We start from the raw sequence: 21,316 nt of genomic DNA, 5'->3' as shown, positions 1-21,316 counted from the left end.
CCAGCTAAGAGAGTATATTTTTTTTTTAAAGAACCCCATACTTCTCTTTTAAAAAATATCTATAAGTACCCGACAGAAACCTAATACTTCCATTCTCAACTCTTTATTTTTATTTTGTGTTTCTTTTGTCTTATTAGAATTCTTAGGAATATGCAGAAAATGAAATAGAAATTCAAACTTACGTCGAACGTAGTATGCTGTTTTCACAGTACTGTGGTGGCTTTTGTTAAACATATGTATGCGAATTCTGTAACACTGCATGAAATCAAACTTTTCTTAAAAAAAAAAAAAGAAGAGGATACACTTAGTCACAAAGCCTTTAGAGTGTTATATATTGCTAATTGTGTACACATTTAATTACAGCTAAGTTTTCATTTTCAGGGTGAATAAAGTGTTGTATTTGTTATAATGCAAAGTATTAGGTCTTTTTCACACTTTGGCATTTCGTTATGGTGTTATGAGGCAGTATTAGAATGTAGACAGACTCCTGTTTACATTTTGAAGATTCAGCCTTAGCACTGGTTCCCACTGATGTGGTGTGGAATTCAGACCGATTTCTGTGCAATTTCCGCATCATAATAGCACCCGTTCATGCAAACTGCTGCGGGTATGTATTTTAAGTTACCAACACCCCAAAATGAGTGTGATGTGCAGAATTGGATCGTATGGGTGTGAACACCCATTTGATCAGATTCTGGTGCGAACAAAAAAAATTGGTCTTGCCTTGTGTTGGTATGGATGCGGTGCAATTTGAGCCATACAAAATGTATGGTTTACATTTCACCGCACAGAAATCGCATGTGATTTTCACAGGAATGTGAATGTGCCGCACCGTATCAGAGTTAACCCGGGCTGAGACTAATATGAATATAGATGTCACAACACTCTGGCACCAAGGGCATGTGCCCTGGGTGTTCTGGGTCTACCAAGACCTAACAAAAAAAGCCACTCTGCTGCAGGCAGTCAGTGCTGGGCAGAAGCATATCCAGCCCGCTGCTACCTGTATAGTTCTGGACCAACAGCTTTCTTCACAAAACCCCGGAGCTGTAAACATAGGACCTGTGCAATGTTTATGAGGTATGTAAACATTGCTCCCACTAACCAGCAACAAAATGAGGCATGATATTAGGCACAATCTGGCCACACACAATCAAAGAGGTGCAAAGTTACTTTTATCAGTGTTTTCAGGCCTGATAACATTTTCAGAAAAGGTCTACAATGGAAGCTATTTATATTTTCTTTAGTATAAGGTTTCTTAAGGCACCATTGTCTCTATAACAAAAAGCTAAAGTGTACTATTTATTTTTTAAAAATGGGGCACAGAGTGGCACTCATGTGAGCACTGTGCAGTGCAGTAATCCTCTGAGCCTTGTCTGACAACGATGCTGGGCCCATGACAGCCTATGCTCCAAGTGGGTGAGTTGAATGGCTGTTGTTCAACCCAAAAGACTGAGGAAATTAAATAATGGAAAAAAATGCTCAAAAGTTGAACCTGGATACTGGAATATTACAAAATGAGAGCAAAAAGCATGCTCTGGATTAGACCAATGACTGCAGAAGTGACTTTGAGATTGTGTTTCAAGTGTTGTGAGCATGCAACAGCTTTCTTCACTTCCAAGTAAAATACTTGTAAAGTGTAAAGATAGCTTTAGTTCTACAGTTGTTAACAGATCAAAAACAACTAATGATGATTTAAAGTGGTTCTAAAGTCAAGACATTGTTAACCTTAATGCATTCACTGCATCAAATTAAAAAATGTCACAGTAGTGGTAACGCCTCCCCCTCCCCCCCCATACCTCCATCTGTAGTGGCGCTCTCCCCTCTTCCTCTTCTCACAGGACACAGAGGCAGCAGTGGGAGCCATTGGTTCCTGCTGCTGTCAATCAAATCTTGAGAGGAGGGATCGGGAGCAGGGCTTAGCCGCACTGTGTGTGTTTCTGGAAGCACACAACATGGCTCAGGAGCGAGCTCACAGGTAAACACCCATAGAAGCTGGCTTACTATGGGGGCACTTGCAGAAAAGGAGGAGTAGACAGTGCCAGAAGGGGACCCCAGAAGAGGAGGAAAGAGTCTGCTTTGTACAATACCATATGCTAGTCTATGAGCTTGTTCATATTGGTGGCCAAAGAGATGATAAAAATAGGTGGTTGAATCCCCCACCAACTACTCCTCTTAAGCTGCAACTAGATATGTTTGCATACATGCAGTGACAAAAATGTCCTTATGTCTCGCTCAGTGGGCATTACTGCCACCAAACATGACCCATTCAAATTAACGGGGCCATGTCGCAACCTGGAACAGAATGCTGGGCTTGCGGTTGCAGTGCAGTATACTTATTCAAACTCCCTTTTTGGCTGTCAAAAAAACAGGCATTAAGACGTTGACAGTATCAACTCCTGAATGCCTGGAAGCCTCTCCTGTACCCTGGATTCCTTTTTAGAAGGGTGACAAGTGTGGCACCCATGTCAAGGGACCCTAACATTACCCTCTCCACAGGCTGACAATGTTGCTGTCCAAGGGTGGCTATGTTGCTCCTCTGTAGATACAATGGAGAAATGAGTGAAGCCACCCTAAGACTGGAGAAGTATGTTAGTGGCATGATCACCATTTATTTTTTGGGTGTAGATATGCTGTAAGGAGAGAAATACATTGCACAACTCAAGCTTAACAGCTTAACAACACACTGATGCTCAGTTGCGACACTTGCCCATTACTCCACAGGACCAAATGGAGAAATGGTTTACCTGCAGGCCTTTACACATACAGATTTTCCATTGAGCTTTGAGAAAAGGCTATGCATACACAGTACTGTGTGGCCCCAAAGGCAGAGGCAACTGGTCCAGTTTACTCATTAATAGTAACGGCCAAACTCCTCCCTGTTCGGTTCACGGTCAAACATTTGAACCTAACGAAAATCGGACCGCAAACTTCAAACTCAATGCAAGAATCAGGGACTCAAACTTTTAAATTCAAAAGTGCCCATTTTGAAGGCTTAGATGCAAGCTATTGGCCGTAAAAAGGGATATGGGTACTGCCCTGAGGGACATGAATTAGTGAAAACAAAATGTAAAAAGTACCATTTTTAAAGGGGCAGTCCTTTAAATATCATGCCTGGGAGGTCCCCTTAAACTACCTGCAAAGTTACACATCTGTACAATGTACAGAACCTGCTGCAGCAGGACTGACATTTTTTGTAAAAAATGACATTTTTAATAAAAAAAAAACAAATCAAAACAGCATGGGGTCCCACTCCCCCAATCCATACCAGACCCTTTTGGTTTGGTAGGAAGGTTAGGAGGGACCCCACAGTTTTTTTTGTTTTAAAGTGCATGGGGTTCCTCTAAAAAGGTAGGCCTTTTAACGGGAACCCCACTTCCCAAAGATGAGGGAAAAAAAGTGCATAGGGTTCCCCCTAAAAGCCATACCAGGCCCTTTAGGCCTCGTAGGAATTTTTAGAGGAACTCCACCCCTGAAAAATGGGGGAAAAAAGCGTGGGGTCCCCGATAAATTCCTACCAGACACTTGATCTGAGCACATACCTAGCAAGTCAGGAAAAGGGGGGGGGGACAAACAAGTGCCTCTCCCCTCCCTGCGGCTTACCAGACCACTTGCCCTCAGAACTGGGACACTGTACCCATGCTGATGGGGACAAGGGCCTCTTCACCACAACCTTGGGCTGTGGTTGTGGGGGTCTACGAGGGGTGACTTATCAGAATCTGGAAGCCCACTTTAACAAGGGGGCCTTCAGATCCCGGCCCCCCTTGTGAATGAGTATGGGGTACATAGTACCCCTACTCATTCACCAAAAATGTGTAAAATGTGAATAAAAACACAACAGTTTTTGACAAGTCCTTTATGTTAAAAAAAAGCCAAAAAAATGGTTGCATCGCTGTAATCCATCATCAATCATGGTGTCCAGCGTTGTTACAGTGACGCTGACTCACAAAAAAAAACAACAATGTAAACAATTAGGCAGAGCTAGCAATGACATCACCACTAGCTCTGCCCAATTGTGCTGTGATTGGCAATGCAACTGTGGTCAGGTGCATTGTTTTGGCCAAACTCAATGCACTGTGAGAGCGCAGTGCATTATGGAGCACAGCTAGTGAACAGCCCACCGAATGCCCTTACCATTTGTGTGTTCGTCGAACACACGAATAGCCAATGTTAAGTCGAACTTACATTCCGCACGAAAAACAAGCCCATCACTACTCACTATTCTGAGGTATGTATAAGAGGATATACATAAGTGGAAATGCAAAACTTTAGTAGAATTTATGTAAATGCACATATGTGCCCCATCTACAATATACCATTATATATAGTTACATAGTTAGACTGGCTGAAAAAAGACAAAAGTCCATCCATTATAATTATAATATAATAACTACTCTCAGCATAGACCAGATGGCAAAATGTCTCCTGTTTGTGTTGGGAATTGGGACAAGGCCTGGACATTGCAGAGACTGAGAACAGATGTGAAACTATAGAGCTCTGTTCCCAGGAGGGTTACTTTATACATCATGGGCTGTTTATTCTTTCAGATGCATTCATTTTTTTTCACAATCAGATTTTATTTAAAGATTTTTTTTCTAAGTACAAAACAACATAGAGACAAACTATCGCACAGAACAGTGTAACTAAAAATAGAAAAACAAAAAAAACCCCACAAAATAAAAAAGCAAATTAAGATAAAAATACAGCACTAAACCCACAAATTGTCATTGTTGAGTGGATATGTCACGTGTACACTTCTATACAAACGCATTGACTCCTGCTGTTCTTCTTTGGGTAACTGCATTTATCTGCTACCTCCACTCTTAACCAGACAAACGCATTGACTCCTGTTAAATTCTCACCAAATGTTGTAATTATATCTGTGTATCTGTTGACTTGTCCTCACCTCTAGGCGCACTCAGGTTTATGACTGTGGCCTGGTTCCTAAGAATCATCCCCCCCTATTCATGTGAGCCTTATCAGCTTCTAATTGGGGCGGAGTTGAATGCTCATTTGAGCATCTCCCTATAAATTTAGTTCAGCTCATGGGGGAGATCTCTGATGGGGGGCACAGTCTCTGATGGGGGTGCTGCTTATGATGGAGTGCGGCTTTGAATGAGTGCAGAGCAGTTAAACACAGCAGTTGAACTAAAGCAGCAGGAAGACACAACAACAGCAAGAAACTCTACTGCATGCTGGACAGACTGCAAGGAAACACCCTGGGAAACATCTCTTACATACCTGAGTCCCACTCCGTGTACCTTTTTATATAATACACCCCTCTTCTGCTCTTCATATTACTATCCTCTGTTCCCAAATCTCATTTCTTTACCCCTCTGCTCCACCCCAAAACTTGTACATCTCCCCCTCATTGCTATCATCTCCCTACTATTGCTTTCATCACCTCCCCAAAATGCCTCTTCCACTCCTCCTTCTCATTTTCCTCTCCTCTGTTCCCAAAATCCATTCACTATATCCCTCTGCTCCTCCCAAACATTTGTATATTGTGCCCTCACTGCTTCCCTCACCCATTTATGGCACCCACCACCTCCTCCTATTACTCCACTCTCCCACTGACCCCAACACCTCCACTAGTAGTTTCTCACGCTCCTGCACATCCCGCTCCCATGCCACCTTTCTCACCCTTCTCCTCCTCATAACCGCGGGGGACATCTCCCCGAATCCTGGCCCTCCACCACCTCCCTCACCCGCACAAAACCCTCCCGCCTCCACGTCCTGCCACAACCCCCGCAACTTAGTATCTGTCCCCCTGCTCCCTAAAATCTCCCCCCCGTTTTCATGTGCACTCCTGAACGCCCGATCGGTGTGCAACAAGCTTACCGCCATCCACGACCTCTTTGTTTCCCGCTCCCTCAACCTCCTGGCGATTACGGAAACCTGGATCCAGCCCACTGACTCTACCTCCCCTGCTGCACTCTCCTACGGCGGTCTCACCTGGACCCACTCACCCAGGCCCGACGGTCGTAAAGGTGGTGGGGTTGGCCTGCTCCTATCACCGCTGAGCACCTTCCGAGTCCTCCCAAACCCCCCCTCCCTATCCTTCTCCTCCTTCGAGGCCCACTGCGTCCGACTATTCTCCCCAACCCCCCTGAAGATTGCTGTGATATACCGGCCTCCTGGATCCATACCCCGCTTCCTGGAAGACTTCTCCTCCTGGCTACCCTTCTTCCTCTCCTCTGAGCTACCCACTATCATCCTTGGGGATTTCAACATCCCTGTCAACCTCGACAACCCGGACACAGCCCGTCTCCTCCACTTAACCTCCTCCTTTGCACTTGCACAGTGCATACAATCCACCACCCACTCCGACGGTAATATCCTTGATCTTGTCTTCTCCAACCGCTGCGCTCCCCACAACCTCACTAACACCCCCTTCCCTCTCTCTGACCACAACCTGATCACCTTCTCTATCTCCTCATCCTCCAACGCCTACCCCTCCAAATGTCACACTACTACCAGCCGTAACCTCCGCAACCTTAACCCTGCCTCCCTCCACTCCGCAGTTGATCAACTCCATGACAGCATCCTCCCCCTGTCCTGCCCCGACTTGGCTATGACCGCCTACAACAATGCGCTGTCAACAGCCCTTGACTCACTAGCACCTTTAACCACACGCAACATCAGACCCCGACCGCTCCAGCCCTGGCAGACTGATCACACCAAAACCCTCAAACGACACAGTCGTGCCCTGGAGCGACTATGGCGCAAAACCAAATCCCAACAAGCCTTCACCCGATACAAATCTGCCTTCCACACCTACACCTCCTTCCTCCATACTGCCAAACAAGCCTACTTCCTGACCCTCATCAAGGCCCTCTCCTCCAATCCTCGCCGACTCTTCTCCACCTTCAACTCTCTACTCTCGCCACCCCCACCTCCACCCAGCACCTCACTCACTGCCCTTGAGATTGCCAAGCACTTCAAAAACAAGATTGACACAATTCGCAAGGACATTGCCGCAACTCACACGCCTTCTCAACCCGTCCCCTCTCACACAGCTACCCCCTCATCCCCCCTCCCCCTCGACATAACCCACAGGGACTTCGTCGCTGCTCAAACTCCCTCCAACCCCCTTCCCCCTCACTCAGCTACCCCCTCTACACCCCTCTCCCACGGCCCCACCACTGCTCTGACCTCCTCTCCCACCCCACCCTACATTCCTCATACTGAAGCTCCCCCAACACTCCGCACCTTTGACCTTACTACCATCGAAGAAGTCTCCAAGATCCTCTCTGATGCCCGCCTCACCACCTGCCCCCTTGACCCTATCCCCACACAACTCCTACAACCTCCCTCCCCCTCCATCCTACGCTCCCTCACCCACATCTTCAATCTCTCCCTCTCCTCCGGCACTTTCCCTTCCCCTCTGAAACATGCACACATCACCCCCATACTTAAAAAGCCCTCCCTGGACCCCAATGACCCGTACAACCTCAGACCCATCTCCCTGCTCCCATTTACATCTAAACTCCTCGAGCGCCTAGTCTACGCCCGCCTATGCTCTCACCTCAACGACAACAACCTCCTCGATCCCCTACAGTCCGGCTTCCGTCCCCTACACTCCACCGAAACTGCCTTACTCAAACTCTCCAACGACCTGCTAACCGCCAAAGCTAATGGCCACTATTCAGTGCTCCTACTCCTTGACCTCTCTGCGGCCTTTGACACAGTCGACCACCCCCTCCTCCTCAAAAAACTACACTCCCTCGGCCTCAGAGATTCTGCTCTCTCCTGGCTCTCATCCTACCTGTCACAACGCTCTTTCAGCGTTACCTATAATGCCACCACCTCCCTCTCACTCCCCCTCTCTGTTGGGGTCCCCCAAGGCTCTGTCCTCGGGCCCCTTCTCTTCTCCATCTACACCTCCTCCCTTGGCCAACTCATACACTCTCACGGCTTCAACTACCACCTCTATGCCGACGACACACAAATCTATCTCTCAACCCCCCACCTCACCCCCTCGGTCTCCGCCCGAATCACACACCTGTTGAGCGACATATCAGACTGGATGTCGCTCCACTTCCTTAAACTGAACCTCTCCAAAACCGAGTTTCTTGTCTTCCCTCCAGCCCGGACACCACCCCCCATTGACTTCTCCATCATGTCCAACAACGCCACCATCAAACCCGCCCCGCAGGCCAGAGTACTTGGTGTCATTTTGGACTCCAACCTATCCTTCCAGCCCCAAGTCCACTCTTTAACAAACTCATGCAGACTCCACCTCCGCAACATCGCCAAAATCCGCACGTTCCTAACTCCAGAAACCACTAAACAGCTCATCCACTCCCTCATCATATCGCGACTCGACTACTGCAACTCCCTCCTCACTGGCCTGCCTCGCCACTGGCTATCCCCGCTTCAGTCCATCCTGAATACGGCTGCCAGACTCATTCACCTTTCCAACCGCTCCGTTTCCGCCACCCCCCTCTGCCAATCCCTCCACTGGCTTCCGATTGCGCAACGGATCAAATTCAAAATCCTAACACTGACGTACAAAGCTGTCCACCATACTGCCCCGAACTACATCACTGACCTAATATCCAAGTACCGCCCAGCACGCACACTCCGCTCCTCACAAGACCTCCTTCTCTCTAGTTCCCTGGTCTCCTCCTCCCATGCCCGCCTCCAGGACTTCTCCAGGGTGTCACCCATCCTCTGGAACTCCCTGCCCCAACCCATCAGATTATCACCTACTCTCCTCTCCTTTAGGCGCACCCTGAAAACCCATCTCTTCAGGGAAGCCTACCCCGCCCCCTGCTAACTTGCCGACCTCCTCCACTCTTCCTACCACTCCATCCCCCACAGCTATCTCCTCCTGTACCACCATCCCCTCCCTCCTAGATTGTAAGCTTGAAAGAGCAGGGCCCTCGATCCCCTCATGTTTTGCATTGTATTGGTATTGTTCTGTCACATGTTCTGTCCCCCTTTGTAATGTACAGCGCTGAGCGAACTATTGGCGCTTTATAAATACTGAATAATAATAATAATAATAATAATAATACTTAGCAAGCTAATAGATATCCCACAAGCAGGGTTTTTTATCTTAGAGAATGGGTGCAGGAACTCTCCCTTTCTGTGTCACCCCTGTCTCCGCTCCCTACCCACTATGGAGCACCATCCCTTGGTTCCACCCCCTACCCATCTCTCAGTAGTGCCCCTTTTAGAGAATACAGAACCAAGTAATATTGTGTTGTGCTAAGTAATTTGGAATTTGTTAATGATATCAAGAAAAGCAGTAAAATAGATCAGTAAGAATGCGGCGCTATACAATGCAAATGATGGACAAACATGTTAATAAAACACCAGAGGATCAGTCTTTGGTATAGTTCATAAGGTGCAGCGTGACAATAGTGATGCAATGAGTAACTATTAACTTTCGTGACTGCCGTGGCTGTGAAGGATGAGCGTGCAATGCACTAACCAGATAGCACAAATGATTGTGCATTGATAATATATAAGACCTACTCCTAGGTGCTCTGGGGATAGGAACTCTGCATACGGATGAAGTCGTATAGGCCTATAGGTGAGCACAGAACAACACACATGTGAAGGGAACAAGAGCAGCATGGAAGTCCTTTTTACATTAGATTCACACTTGAATGTATGATCCCACCGATGGCTGAAATCCGTTCGGCGGGATGCAGTTAACCTGATGTGTTTACACACTGCTGGAGAGTGGTAACCTGCCCTGGACGGATGACACCCGGTGACGTACCCCCACCTGACGACTTCATCCGTGTGCAGAGTTCCTATCCCCAGAGCACCTAGGAGTAGGTCTTATATACTCCAACGCACAATCATTTGTGCTATCTGGTTAGTGCATTGTACGCTCATTCTTCACAGCCACGGCAGTCACGAAAGTTAATAGTTACTCATTGCATCACTATTGTCACGCTGCACCTTATGCACTATACCTAAGACTGATCCTCTGGTGTTTTATTAACATATTTGTCCATCATTTGTATTGTATAGCGCCGCATTCTTACTGTTTTATTTGCACATTTTGGAGGATTTGAGGTTTTTTTCTCTTCTATGCTGGCTGCTCTCTTCTTCTTTTTTACTACCCGGCGCTCATATGTCATCGTTTTTAGTAAAATATATCCCCTACAGCCAGCAACAATAGATCCCCCAGAAACAATAGACCTCCATGGCAACAATAGATCCCCCAGCAACAATTGATCCCTTCAGCACCAGTAGACCCCGGCAGCAACAACCCTCCAGCAGCCAGCAATAGTAGACCCCCTCCCTCAACAGTAGTTATTTTCCAGGAACAAATGACCCCCAAGACACACAAGACTCCCCTTGGCAACAACAGATCCCCCACCAGCAACAACAGACCCCCACTCAAAAATAGATTCCCTCCAGCAACAATAGGTCCTCTAGAAGCAAGCATCAATAGACCCTCCAGCAAACCCCAGCACTCCTTGCCATTACATACGTTCCCGCTGAAAAAAAAGTAACCATAAATATAACATTCTGAACAAAGAGTAATAAAAGGGCACATCACATCTATCCAACTAGACCAGGGGTCTCCAGACTTTCTAAACAAAGGGCCAGTTTACTGTCCTTCAGACGTGGGGCCAGATTGTGACCTTTGGGAGTAGAAAATGTCCTGGTGTCAGTGGAGGTAAACAATGCCATTGTTGGTGTCAGTGGGAAGAATAGGGGCATTGAGAGGAATAGTGCTCCATCGTTGATATCAGTGGGACAAATAGTGCCCCATCACTGATATCAGTTGGAGGAATAGTGCCCCAAGGGCCGGATAAAGGCAAGCAAAGGGCCACATCAGACCGCAGTTTGGAGACCACTGAACTAGACCATATTGCAGCAAGCTTGTGTAAAGCGTTGCGTATAAAGTACATATGCACATTCATTTTTAATTAATTAGGTACAGATTCATTTTTAGATGCATATCCTTTTAGATACAAAGATTACTTAGTGTTTTTTTTCTGACAGGTGCTATTGTTTTTGATGACAGAGGAGGGAGAAAGTTTCACATAACTATGACTTACCTGTTGATATGTTTATATGAATACTCTTATAATTTCTTGTAATATTGCTGAAGATTTCTTTCCCTGTAGAAGCCTGCCACTCAATACAATAGTTTGCAGACTTTTTTGTTTTCTTTTCCCAACTCAGCATCAGTTGTCCTTCCGATAGCATGACATTTTCAGAATTTAATCCTAAAATATTAATTGCAATGATGTAAAATTAAATCGCATTTCTCATAAAGAAAAATTCTCTGACTCCAGAACTAAATTTCAAGGTCCAGGGTAGTACAGCTGCAGTGAAATTGATTCAGATTTACTGGCCTGAAATCAGTAGCCACCTTGAGAAAGATAATTACTAGGAACGTTTACAAATATATTTTGCTTTATCACAGATTCTCTTTAATTAATGAAGAATGTATACTTTGCTATACAACATGTGTTTGCTAAACAAATTGCTAAATGCCAATATTGAACCCTGTCACTACTATCACAGTAATTATTATTGAGGGGCAGTAAAAGGCTAATTACAATAACTGCAATAGCAGTCAGAAACTTGTTTTCAGATTTCACTTCTACATGGCAACAATTGCTTCCCACTTCCCTTAATGGTCTCAGAGTTTACCTGTCTGCTCTGAAAGCCCAACTGGAGAGGGATGGGTGAACTCCTCTATGATAAATGATCTCTTAGTAGCTCAGATCTGAGCATTTCCAGGTTCACAAGTTCAGTATCCTGACAGCTGCTGGCTGAACTGCAAATATGGGACTCCTGATGTGTTTGGGCTAGAGCCATCGGAAACATCAGGGGTCTTTAGAACCCTCGTGGTCTCCTCAAAGGGTACCTGCTACTAACTCAATTCGATAAGGGGGTAAAATTAAAAATGTGTTTCAAAAAATAAAATATGATAAAAAAACACACATAGTTAGGAAACATACTGTATGTACATAAACATTTTTAGTGCCAACTGTAAAGTGATTAACTTTAAAGATTTTTACAATAATTTAAGTAACTATAATTTAGGATTAAGGGTTTCTCATGATTTCACAAGCACTCATGATTTTGAGGATAGGTTTAGTTGGTATTTATCATCTCGACACTGTCTTATCTTTAATATTAATTAGATATTTCAGACATTATATTGTCTTTGTATGCAGTGTTAATGTGTGTGTTATTTGCTGAAAATATAGATTTCATAAAAATTTGCACAAATATTGTGCAACATAAAAAAATGAGACTAAAATTTTTTTATTCTGTTATTCTGTTTTCGGGTACTTTAGAACATGTTACCTCCACTTTAGGCCCAGGTCTATTCTGACACTTCTCTCCTAAAAGTCAGTATTTTTTTGCTAGAAAATTGCTTAGAACCCCCAAATATTATTATTTTTTAAGCAGAGGCCCTATAGGCCCCAATAAAACGGTGAGTGTTGCAATTCTTTATGTCACACAGAATTTGCACAGTGATTTTTAAACACAATTTTTGGGAAAAAAATAAACTTTTAATGATTTTTAATGTACAAAACACACTATAATATCTAATTGTTTGGAAAATTATAAAAGATGATGTTATGCCAACTAAATAGATACCTAACATGTCACTCTTTAAAATTGCACTTGCTTGTGGAATGGCGACAACCTACACCACTTAAAAACGTAAAAATCGCCGTAGGTGACACTTTAAAAGCTTTTACAGTGTACCAGTTTAGAGTTACACGGGAGATCTGGTGCTGGAATGATTGTTCTTGCTATAATGTTGCGGTGATACCTCACGTGTGTGGTATGAACACTGTTTGAATATGCATGCACAACCTATTTATTTGTTCACCTTTGCGTGCAAGCACAGGTGAAAGGGCACTTACATTTTTTTTTTACATTTTTTAATTTTTATGCTCTCCCTTTATATGTATATTTTTTTATCACTTTTATTGCTATCACAAGGGATGAACAACATCCCTTGTCATAGTAAGGGCAGTGAGAGATCTGGGGTCTATTAGACCCCAGATCTCTCCTTTGCCTCTAAAAGTATGTGATCAAACCAAGCTCGGTGTGATCAAATGCTTTCCCATGCCAAAAAAAGCTTGTTTACATTCTGGAGAAGTTGGAAGTGACAAAATACTTGTCGCTTCTGGTTTCTTATACTTCAGAGATGATTGGGGAAGATCCAGTCACTGTTCGGCTGTATGGTAAGCCAGCGGAACCACTGTCTTCAGTCCTGGGCTCCTCTGTGGGACACAGGCTGAAAAATCAATACCGGGCGGGATGATGCCTGCAGCTGCAGGCAGCCAATAACCACTTTAACATGACGACGTACATTAGCCGGTCTTAAAGTGGTTAAATCTATAATGTGCATTTTCACAAGTGTGTTAAAAAATGAACAGGGCTAGAGGGTGAAAGGGTTAAAGCTGATTTAAGTTTTAAATAACAGTCAAATGTTCTTTTACATAAAATAATATTGAAGTAAAAAAAGAAACACTGTTATAATATACTTACTCGTTTCGTCTTCGTCAATCAAAAAAGACCATGGAGGTGTCTTTTCAGCTTGATTAAACGCTACAATAGTTGCATTGTATGATGCACCAGATATGGTTGCATTAAACCAATTATCTTTTGTGTGGGCTTGTAATTTGACATCTGGGCATGGAAGTAAAGTAAGGGTGACATCATAGTTTATATCTCCTTGGTTTTCTCTGCCAGGCTGTGGATATAAAATGACAGCGGTTCTTGAGAAAACTTAATTGTTTTTACTACAATATTCATTTTGTCTCTCCTAATGTTATAAGTTTGTGAAATGGTTATTTCCAACCCTTCAATCAACACAGAATTGACATTTAAAAAGTCATTTCATTTCAACTTCATATTTCATTTTGCCAGTGAGACTCCAACACCTACCTTCTGTTATGAAGGGGTTTCACGTTTGTTTTTTTCTTATTTAAGTTTTTGGAAACTGTAGCAGTAGTGTCAAGACACCTTTGTTTGTTTGACTTTACAGTGTTTTAGTAGGGGATAAGGCAGGACCTCTAGGAAGGATATAATTCCTCTGTAATCTCTAAAATCTGAGAAGCCAGTAGGTGATTCATTTCACCAGCATCCACTTATAACTTTAAGATCAAGTTTATGTACTATAGCCATAATTTGTATACTTATGTAATAAACTGTGCAAGGAGTGTTTCTTCAACTATAAAATGCTGGTGGCAAATGCTAGAGCATGGATACATAAATGGCTTTGATCCATTGGAATGTGAACCTCGTTGTGCCTGTCATATATTTTTGGTTATTTTGCAAGGTCTCCTTCTTATATCAATAAATCATATTGCTACTCTCACTAATCAACTCCAAAATCAAGACACTTCAAGCAATATAATCCATGAAGCCGCTGTCAACATAATCCACAGCTACATCTACATGAAAAGTAAACGTATACCATAGAAAAAGCTTCAAATTACAGTTGCAATTTTGGGACCTTTTTTAAACATATACAGTTATGCTCAAAATAATAGCAGTGTGTTGAAAAAAGTGAATAAAGCTCAAAATCCTTCTAATAGCTTTTATTTCCATACACACAAATGCATTGGGAACACTACACATTCTATTCCAAATCAAAACATGAAGATAAATATATCAAATTTGTGTTGTTCCTCTAAAGAAATTGAAGAAAAGTGAATATTTGACTGTTCAAAAAAATAGCATTGTTTGTATTCTTCTTTACAAACTCAAACGTTCACTATATAAACCGAAAAATGTTTGAAGATTTTGCTTTCCTTTGAATCACTTGATTAATATTTAGTTGTATAAGCACTGTTTCTGAGAACTGCTGTACATCTGTGTTGCATGGAGTCAACCAACTTCTGGCACCTGTGAACAGGTATTCCAGCCCAGGATGATTGCACTACATTTCACAGTTCTTCTCTATTTCTTGGTTTTGCCACAGAAACTGCATTTTTGATGTCACCCCACAAGTTTTCTATTGGATCAAGATCCAGGGAATGAGCTGGCCACTCCATAACGTCAATCTTGTTGGTCTGGAACCAAGATGTTGCACGTTTACTGGTGTGTTTGGGATCGTTATCTTGTTGGAACACCCATTTCAAGGGCATTTCCTCTTCAGCATAAGGCAGCATGACCTCTTAAAGTATTCTGATGTATTCAAACTGATCCATGATCCCTGGTATGCGATAAATAGGCCCAACACCGTAGTATGGGAAACATCCCCATATCATGATGCTTGCGCAACCATGCTTCACTGTCTTCACAGTGTACTGTGCCTTGAATTCAGTGTTTGGGGGTCATCTGACAAACTGTCTCCGGCCACTAGACCCAAAAAGAACAATCTTACTTTCATCAGTCCACAAAATGTTGCGCCATTTCTCTTTAGGCCAGTCAATGTGCTCTTTGGCAAATTGTAACCTCTTCAGCGCGTCTTTTTTTCAACAGTGGGACTTTGCGGGGGCTTCTTGCAGATAGCTTGGCTTCACATAGGCGTCTTCTAATTGTAACAGTACTCACAGGTAACTTTAGACCTTCTTTGATCTTCCTGGAGCTGATTGTTGGCTGAGTCCTTGCCATTTTGGCTATTCTTCTATCCATTCGAATGGTAGTTTTTTAAGCTTTCTTCCACGTCTTTCAGGTTTTGGTTGCCATTTTAAAGCATTTGCGATCATTTTAGCTGAGCAGCCTATCATTTTCTGCACTTCTTTATATGTTTTCCCCTCTCCAATCAACTTTTTAATCAAGGTATGCTGTTCTTCTGAACAATGTCTGGAACGACCCATTTTCCTCAGAATTTCAGAGAGAAATTCTGTAGAAATTCTGTAACCAGCATGTACAACATTTTCTGCCTTCCTTCCTTAAATAAGGGCAATAATTGTCACCTGTTTTTCAAAGAATGAATGGCCTCACTAATAGAACTCCACACTGCTATTATTTTGAACATGCCCCTTTCAATTAGTGATTCAATGACACAGAATCAGCAGCATGCATGTCATGACTATTGGGTCTGTTGGAATTCTATTACTCTACTACACCTGCTAGTAAATTATTTGCCATGTAGAAATATCATTTCTACCAAAAACAGTGATTGATCAGGTTAGTGATGTCTGACTGCTATTATTTTGAACACAACTGTACATTATTGCTGCATATTAACAAGCATTGAAAAACATACCGTCCAATCTATTGTCAGGGTTCGGATTCCATTTTTGCCTAATGTGTCTCTTTTATAACTTGCATGTGGATTATAATCAAGATCTGCAAAACAGTAACAAGAACATTATACCAGTCTAACATTTTCTTTGCTGCATAATTAGATGGCATGTGGGTTTGTTGCTGGTTAGTGGTGGCTAATGGATTCTGTGTGAAGGATCAAACAAAAAATTATCCTAAGACAAATTTTGGTGGACAATTTGATCCTCTGGGGGGGGGGGGCATTGGGCAAGCTATTGCCAGCAAATAGCAGTGGAATCTGGGCACTCAAAAAGCAAAAATGAAAAAAAGAACAAAAAACAGATACAGCAGCGAGAGAAGCCTTATTATTCAGCTGTGAGGGTAACATGAAAATTACACAAATTCTTTAAACTGCTGGTTTGGGGGGTTCCTAAAATATGTGGTGTTATGAAACCAGCATGGAATTCAGGGACAGCCATAGTGATAGCAATGATGTGGAATTATAATTTTTTTTTCAATTAGCTCTACTTACAGATAGCAACAGCACCCCGAACCAATTTTATTTTATCAATATTGATAAAAAAAAGCTTTTGCTAGTATTTTAATCAGTGACACTTAACTAACTAGTACTAACCCAGCTTTGAACAAAAGTAGCAGCTGCAACAGACCTAAATGCAAAGTGAGAAGCAACAAGGTGTCTTCCCTAGAAATCAGAGCTATATCCCATTTTCAGCACTATACAGCATTATAAAATAATAAAAGAAATAAAGTAATGAAAGTGTAAAAAAAATACTATGCACCACCAGCCCATATTCCCGCCCCCCTCCCCATCCCTATACACAACAAACACAGGGCAACAAACAAGACAACCAACATAGGGACTTTTATTCTATCACTCACCAGCAATGTAAGAAGCACTATGCGTAATATACTCCTAACCTCCTAATTGTGTGTGCTGTGCAGTACCTTACATACTTCTGACCCCTGTACTCTATATACTATATTGTAAGTTATATACTCCTGAACTTTGCCCTCTGTCTGTTTTTTGTACACAATATATTCTGATCCAGGTACTGTAAACACTATATTTTATTTTGCATAGTTTGGAACCCTGGACTCTAAATGCTCTGTTGTATGTCACATAATCCTGACCCCTGCATGCTATACACCATTTTGTATTCCAAAAGATGAACGAATGGAACCAGCGCTCCAGTCTTCATACACCAAGGAGATGCCAACCGAAGAGGTGCTGCCCTTCTAAGATCGGGAAATCTGACCACTAGTGGAAAAGAACAGACAAGGGCGCACTCTGATCGTGCATTACCATGGTAGAACACGTGTTTATTGAATAAAAAGAGGATATATACTCACAAACCAATGTGATTAAAAGCAGTATAAGTGGTCCACAAAGACAGTCACAATACATCTGTGTCTAATGATGCGGATACTGACGCGTTTCGTGGAGCTGAACCCCCTTCCTCAGAAGGCTGCAGAAATCTTTTTCCACAAGATGGCAGTAATAATCATGCTTTACTTAGCTTGTAACTGACTTTAGGCTGTGGCACTCTGGAAGATGTAGTCTGGAGAAGGATCTGAGCGATGGCCATCACTGGGAAACCAACTGCAATACCTAGAGACACCTGAGAGCAGGAGGGGTCTGATAAAAGAAAAATCCCAGCAAGGAGCAGGAGGAGTTGGGAAGTGCACCAACCAGAGAAAGTGTGGAGGAAGTGTTTTCCTGTGTCGGGCTATGCTGTGCTGAGGTTTGCTTAACACTACTGTATCCTGAACCAGGTGGGTGGACCAAGCAGAGCCTGCTGTGTCATCAGCTACTTCAGTGCCTACACTGAAATGCCATTCTGTGACATAGACCACCGCCACCAGGCCCACTGGGGAAATGCAAGAGTGAACCACTAAGGTACTCGTCATCTTGCCTGCCATCTGCAGTTTAAACCCTGCATCCACTGTTGTGTTAACTGCTCATTTTGTTGCTGAACTAGGCCCAATGCACTCAAGTTACCTCTTCCGCTCCCCAGGGCACTGTAACTGTGTACTCCCTAACATCTTACTGCTGTAATTTGTTTACACCTTAACATCTTACTACTGCAACTGTGCACACTTTAACATCTTCTGTCTAAAGTACTTTACTGCATGTAAAGATTCCCCTTGCTTGCAAACTCAACTTCTCAGATGCAACACCTTATCACCAATCTATAGACATACACATATTTTCCTGCATGCCAATGTCTCCAAAGGGCCCCAACATAGCCAGCAGAAGATTTACCTTAAAAACTATAATGAGATCACTTTATCCTGAGGACAGATTTGTGTTTTGTGTTTCTGAAATCAGTATCTCTGGGGCCTAAACCTAGCCCCTTTGTTTGAGAGCTGTCAAGTGACATAGTTGATTCACCTTGTTACTTTGTCAGTCAATTGGGGCAATTCATCTTATGCAGAGAGTTACTGTTTATGCCCTTGGGTTGAAATCTGAAGCCTCTGTAAGAGACTTGTTGAAGCTAATTGTGCATTTCTTACTGTGTTCATGTTGGTTGACTTTAACGTGTCAATATACTTTGTGATACTTTTTATGACTTTAAGCTGCAATACAATCTGTTATTCTTATATGCATTTGAGAGTCTAATTCTTTTTTACTTCCTCCAATCTGGAATCCTCTTTCCAAGATCCCCTGCAGCATGTCTCCAGGCTCAAAGAAGCCCACTTCTCTCCAGCTGCTCCAGCTCCAGCTGTGGCTAGAGAACTTGGAAAATCGTAGCCACAGAAACAATCTCTGGCTCTGAGGCATTCCAGAAACGACCATGTGTCCTGACTTACCAACGATGGTTCAGGCAATTCCGAATACTGTACTGGGCAAATCACCGACAGAACCTCTGGAACTCGACAGGGTCCAAGTCTACCCAAATCCCAACAACTCTCAACCGACAGATGTGCTCTGTCGGGTTCACTTTTTCCGGGTGAAGGAGGAGATCCTTTTGCAGGGGTGGCACAGAGGTGGAGTAGACTTCGATGGAGCCACAGTTCCCATGTTGCCTAATCTATGCTGCCAAACTCTGTATTGCAGATGTCTCTTGATGCAGCTCCTGGAGAAGCTACAGTCACTGGACCTATCTTACAAATGGAAATACCCCTTTGCTTTGATGATCCATCTTTCACTCTGCAGTCACCTGCACAACTACAAGCCTTGTGCACCTTCCTGGACTGTGAGGATTTGCACGTGCCAGACTGGTTGTTTTTTCTAGATGATCAAATGCCTCTACCCTAACTGGCTTCAACTGGGGAGACCTACCGTAGCAGGCAGGCAAACACAAGCTACACATGAACTCTAAGCCTTTATTAGCTATATCAGGTGACCACACGTGGCCACCTCTCTGATTTGACTTTGCACAAATGGACTGACTTAGACACTTGGAGTAGGAACCCACCAGGTCTCTGAGGTTGCCTTTCTGTCTGGATCAGACTATGGCAGAGAACTTGTACAAACCATGAATACAACTTGGTGCAAAAGCCACCATGCCATGTGGAATCTTTGGATGGGCACCTGGATCTATTCCCGATTTAATATTCCCTTTTCCTGATGCTGATTGAAATTGTTGCTGCTCTGGGAAGGGACCAGTGGACTGCAATACGGGCCAACCACCCTGGTGTATGCTGGCACTCACCCTTTGGGCCTTGGAACACTATCTGAACTGAACGTTACTTACTCCCTTTGGGATAAGACTTATGTTGCAGAGAGTGGGGGACTAACACTTTGCTCCTGAGCCCGCTGTCCCTACTGTCCCCAAACCTACATTTTTGGGTTTCTTGAGAGACAGTGCCGCTCTCCCAGTGCACCCCCCTGTCCACCTGATATAGTTGAGGGCCTGAGGCATTTCAGGGAGTGTGTACTGGGAGATGGTGGTTCCTGCTCTCTTGTTTTGATAGTTGTTGCTAGTTATGTTTCTTAGGCATGGTTTGGGGTGACTTTTGGGGGGGTCACTGTACAGTGGCTTTCTTTACTATTTTAGCAGTGGTGGGGATCACCCCCTTCATAGATTCAGTTTTCCTCCTCATATATTCTCCCTGGATAATAAGGATTCTGAGAGTTTCCATACTAAATTCAGTTACTCCGAGCGCAGCACTTCTGTGTTAGGAAATGCCATTTCACAGGCTTTATGTAGCTTTCGGAGGGGATGGTCCGCCACAGCAGTCGAATATTGCCTACTCAGATGTGGGCCTAGTTATAGGTTGAGGATGGGGCATGGCTACCATGCTTCTGTATAAGGGATGTACAGTTTAATGTTGATAATGTTCCCCAGATGAGTACAGCTGTTGCAGAGAAAGTTATCCTGTGGCTGAGGGGTGCCTCTTGCCTGATACTCCGCACACCAGATCCACTTTATTACATTTCTGTGTTTGTTCATGCGGAGCCCAGGGACTCCCTTTTTTTTCCTGTGTGGGCTGTTTCATCCTACCCTTTGCTCCATACAAGAATGGTATTTCTGATAGCTGAGCAGGCTGAGGGATTAACTTGCCTGACCCATTGTGCTCTCCTGATTAGACTGTTTATTACTACCTTAGGAGATTCTTAATGGTCAATATTTTTCTCTGCTGGGCTCATTCTGTTATTATTGTCTATATATGATTGCCCGTGGTTGCACCTCAGGCTTTTGCTATTGGCAAACTCCTTCCCCACATGGACACACCCTCCACCTGACAGTGGGTTCGACTGGAGTGTCTCTGTCCTTTCCTACCCTAGAAGGGGTCTGAGCACTTTCGCCCTGTCTACCCACTCCCCCCTTTTTTTCCCCTTCCTTCTCCCTCCCAACTCTCCCATGCTCTTCTTTTCTTCTTGCATTCCCTACTCTAATCTAGGGGGCACCAAGCTTGGTATACCTCTCTCATCTCATAGAGGCCTTCCCTCTAGACCTTATCTTTCCCCGCCTCTCTCGAATTTAAACCCCCTGGTCATGTTCCTATCCTCTTCACCTTTTCTCCTCTTCTCCCTCCCCCACCCCTTTTTTTTCTCTTTTTTCTTTCTGCTTCAACTCCTACGATTTCCCTCCCACTACTGGTGGTTGAGCTGCCAAATGCCGTCCATACAGTTCACAACTTACAATGTCAAGGGACTGAATATCCCTCATCTTCCTTTTTCAGC

General features: G+C 43.7%; 1 protein-coding gene across 1 annotated transcript in view; it reads right to left on the bottom strand.

The window, feature by feature from the left end:
• IL12RB1 (interleukin 12 receptor subunit beta 1) overlaps positions 1 to 21,316 on the bottom strand; it is a 163,516-nt gene that overhangs the window by 62,419 nt on the left and 79,781 nt on the right. The window contains exons 7-10 of the mRNA XM_089670055.1: positions 16,166 to 16,248; positions 13,495 to 13,699; positions 11,031 to 11,201; positions 183 to 275 (exon numbers count right to left, since the gene is read on the bottom strand). Coding sequence (XP_089526181.1) covers positions 183 to 275; positions 11,031 to 11,201; positions 13,495 to 13,699; positions 16,166 to 16,248 — 552 coding nt within the window. The remainder of the gene's footprint in view (positions 1 to 182; positions 276 to 11,030; positions 11,202 to 13,494; positions 13,700 to 16,165; positions 16,249 to 21,316) is intronic.

Source organism: Staurois parvus, unplaced genomic scaffold (genome assembly GCF_062004578.1).
Source record: "Staurois parvus isolate SC_StPar_1 unplaced genomic scaffold, SC_StPar_1.0 ptg000086l, whole genome shotgun sequence".
Classification (NCBI taxonomy): domain Eukaryota; kingdom Metazoa; phylum Chordata; class Amphibia; order Anura; family Ranidae; genus Staurois; species Staurois parvus.
This window is presented reverse-complemented; position numbering and strand designations above follow the sequence as displayed.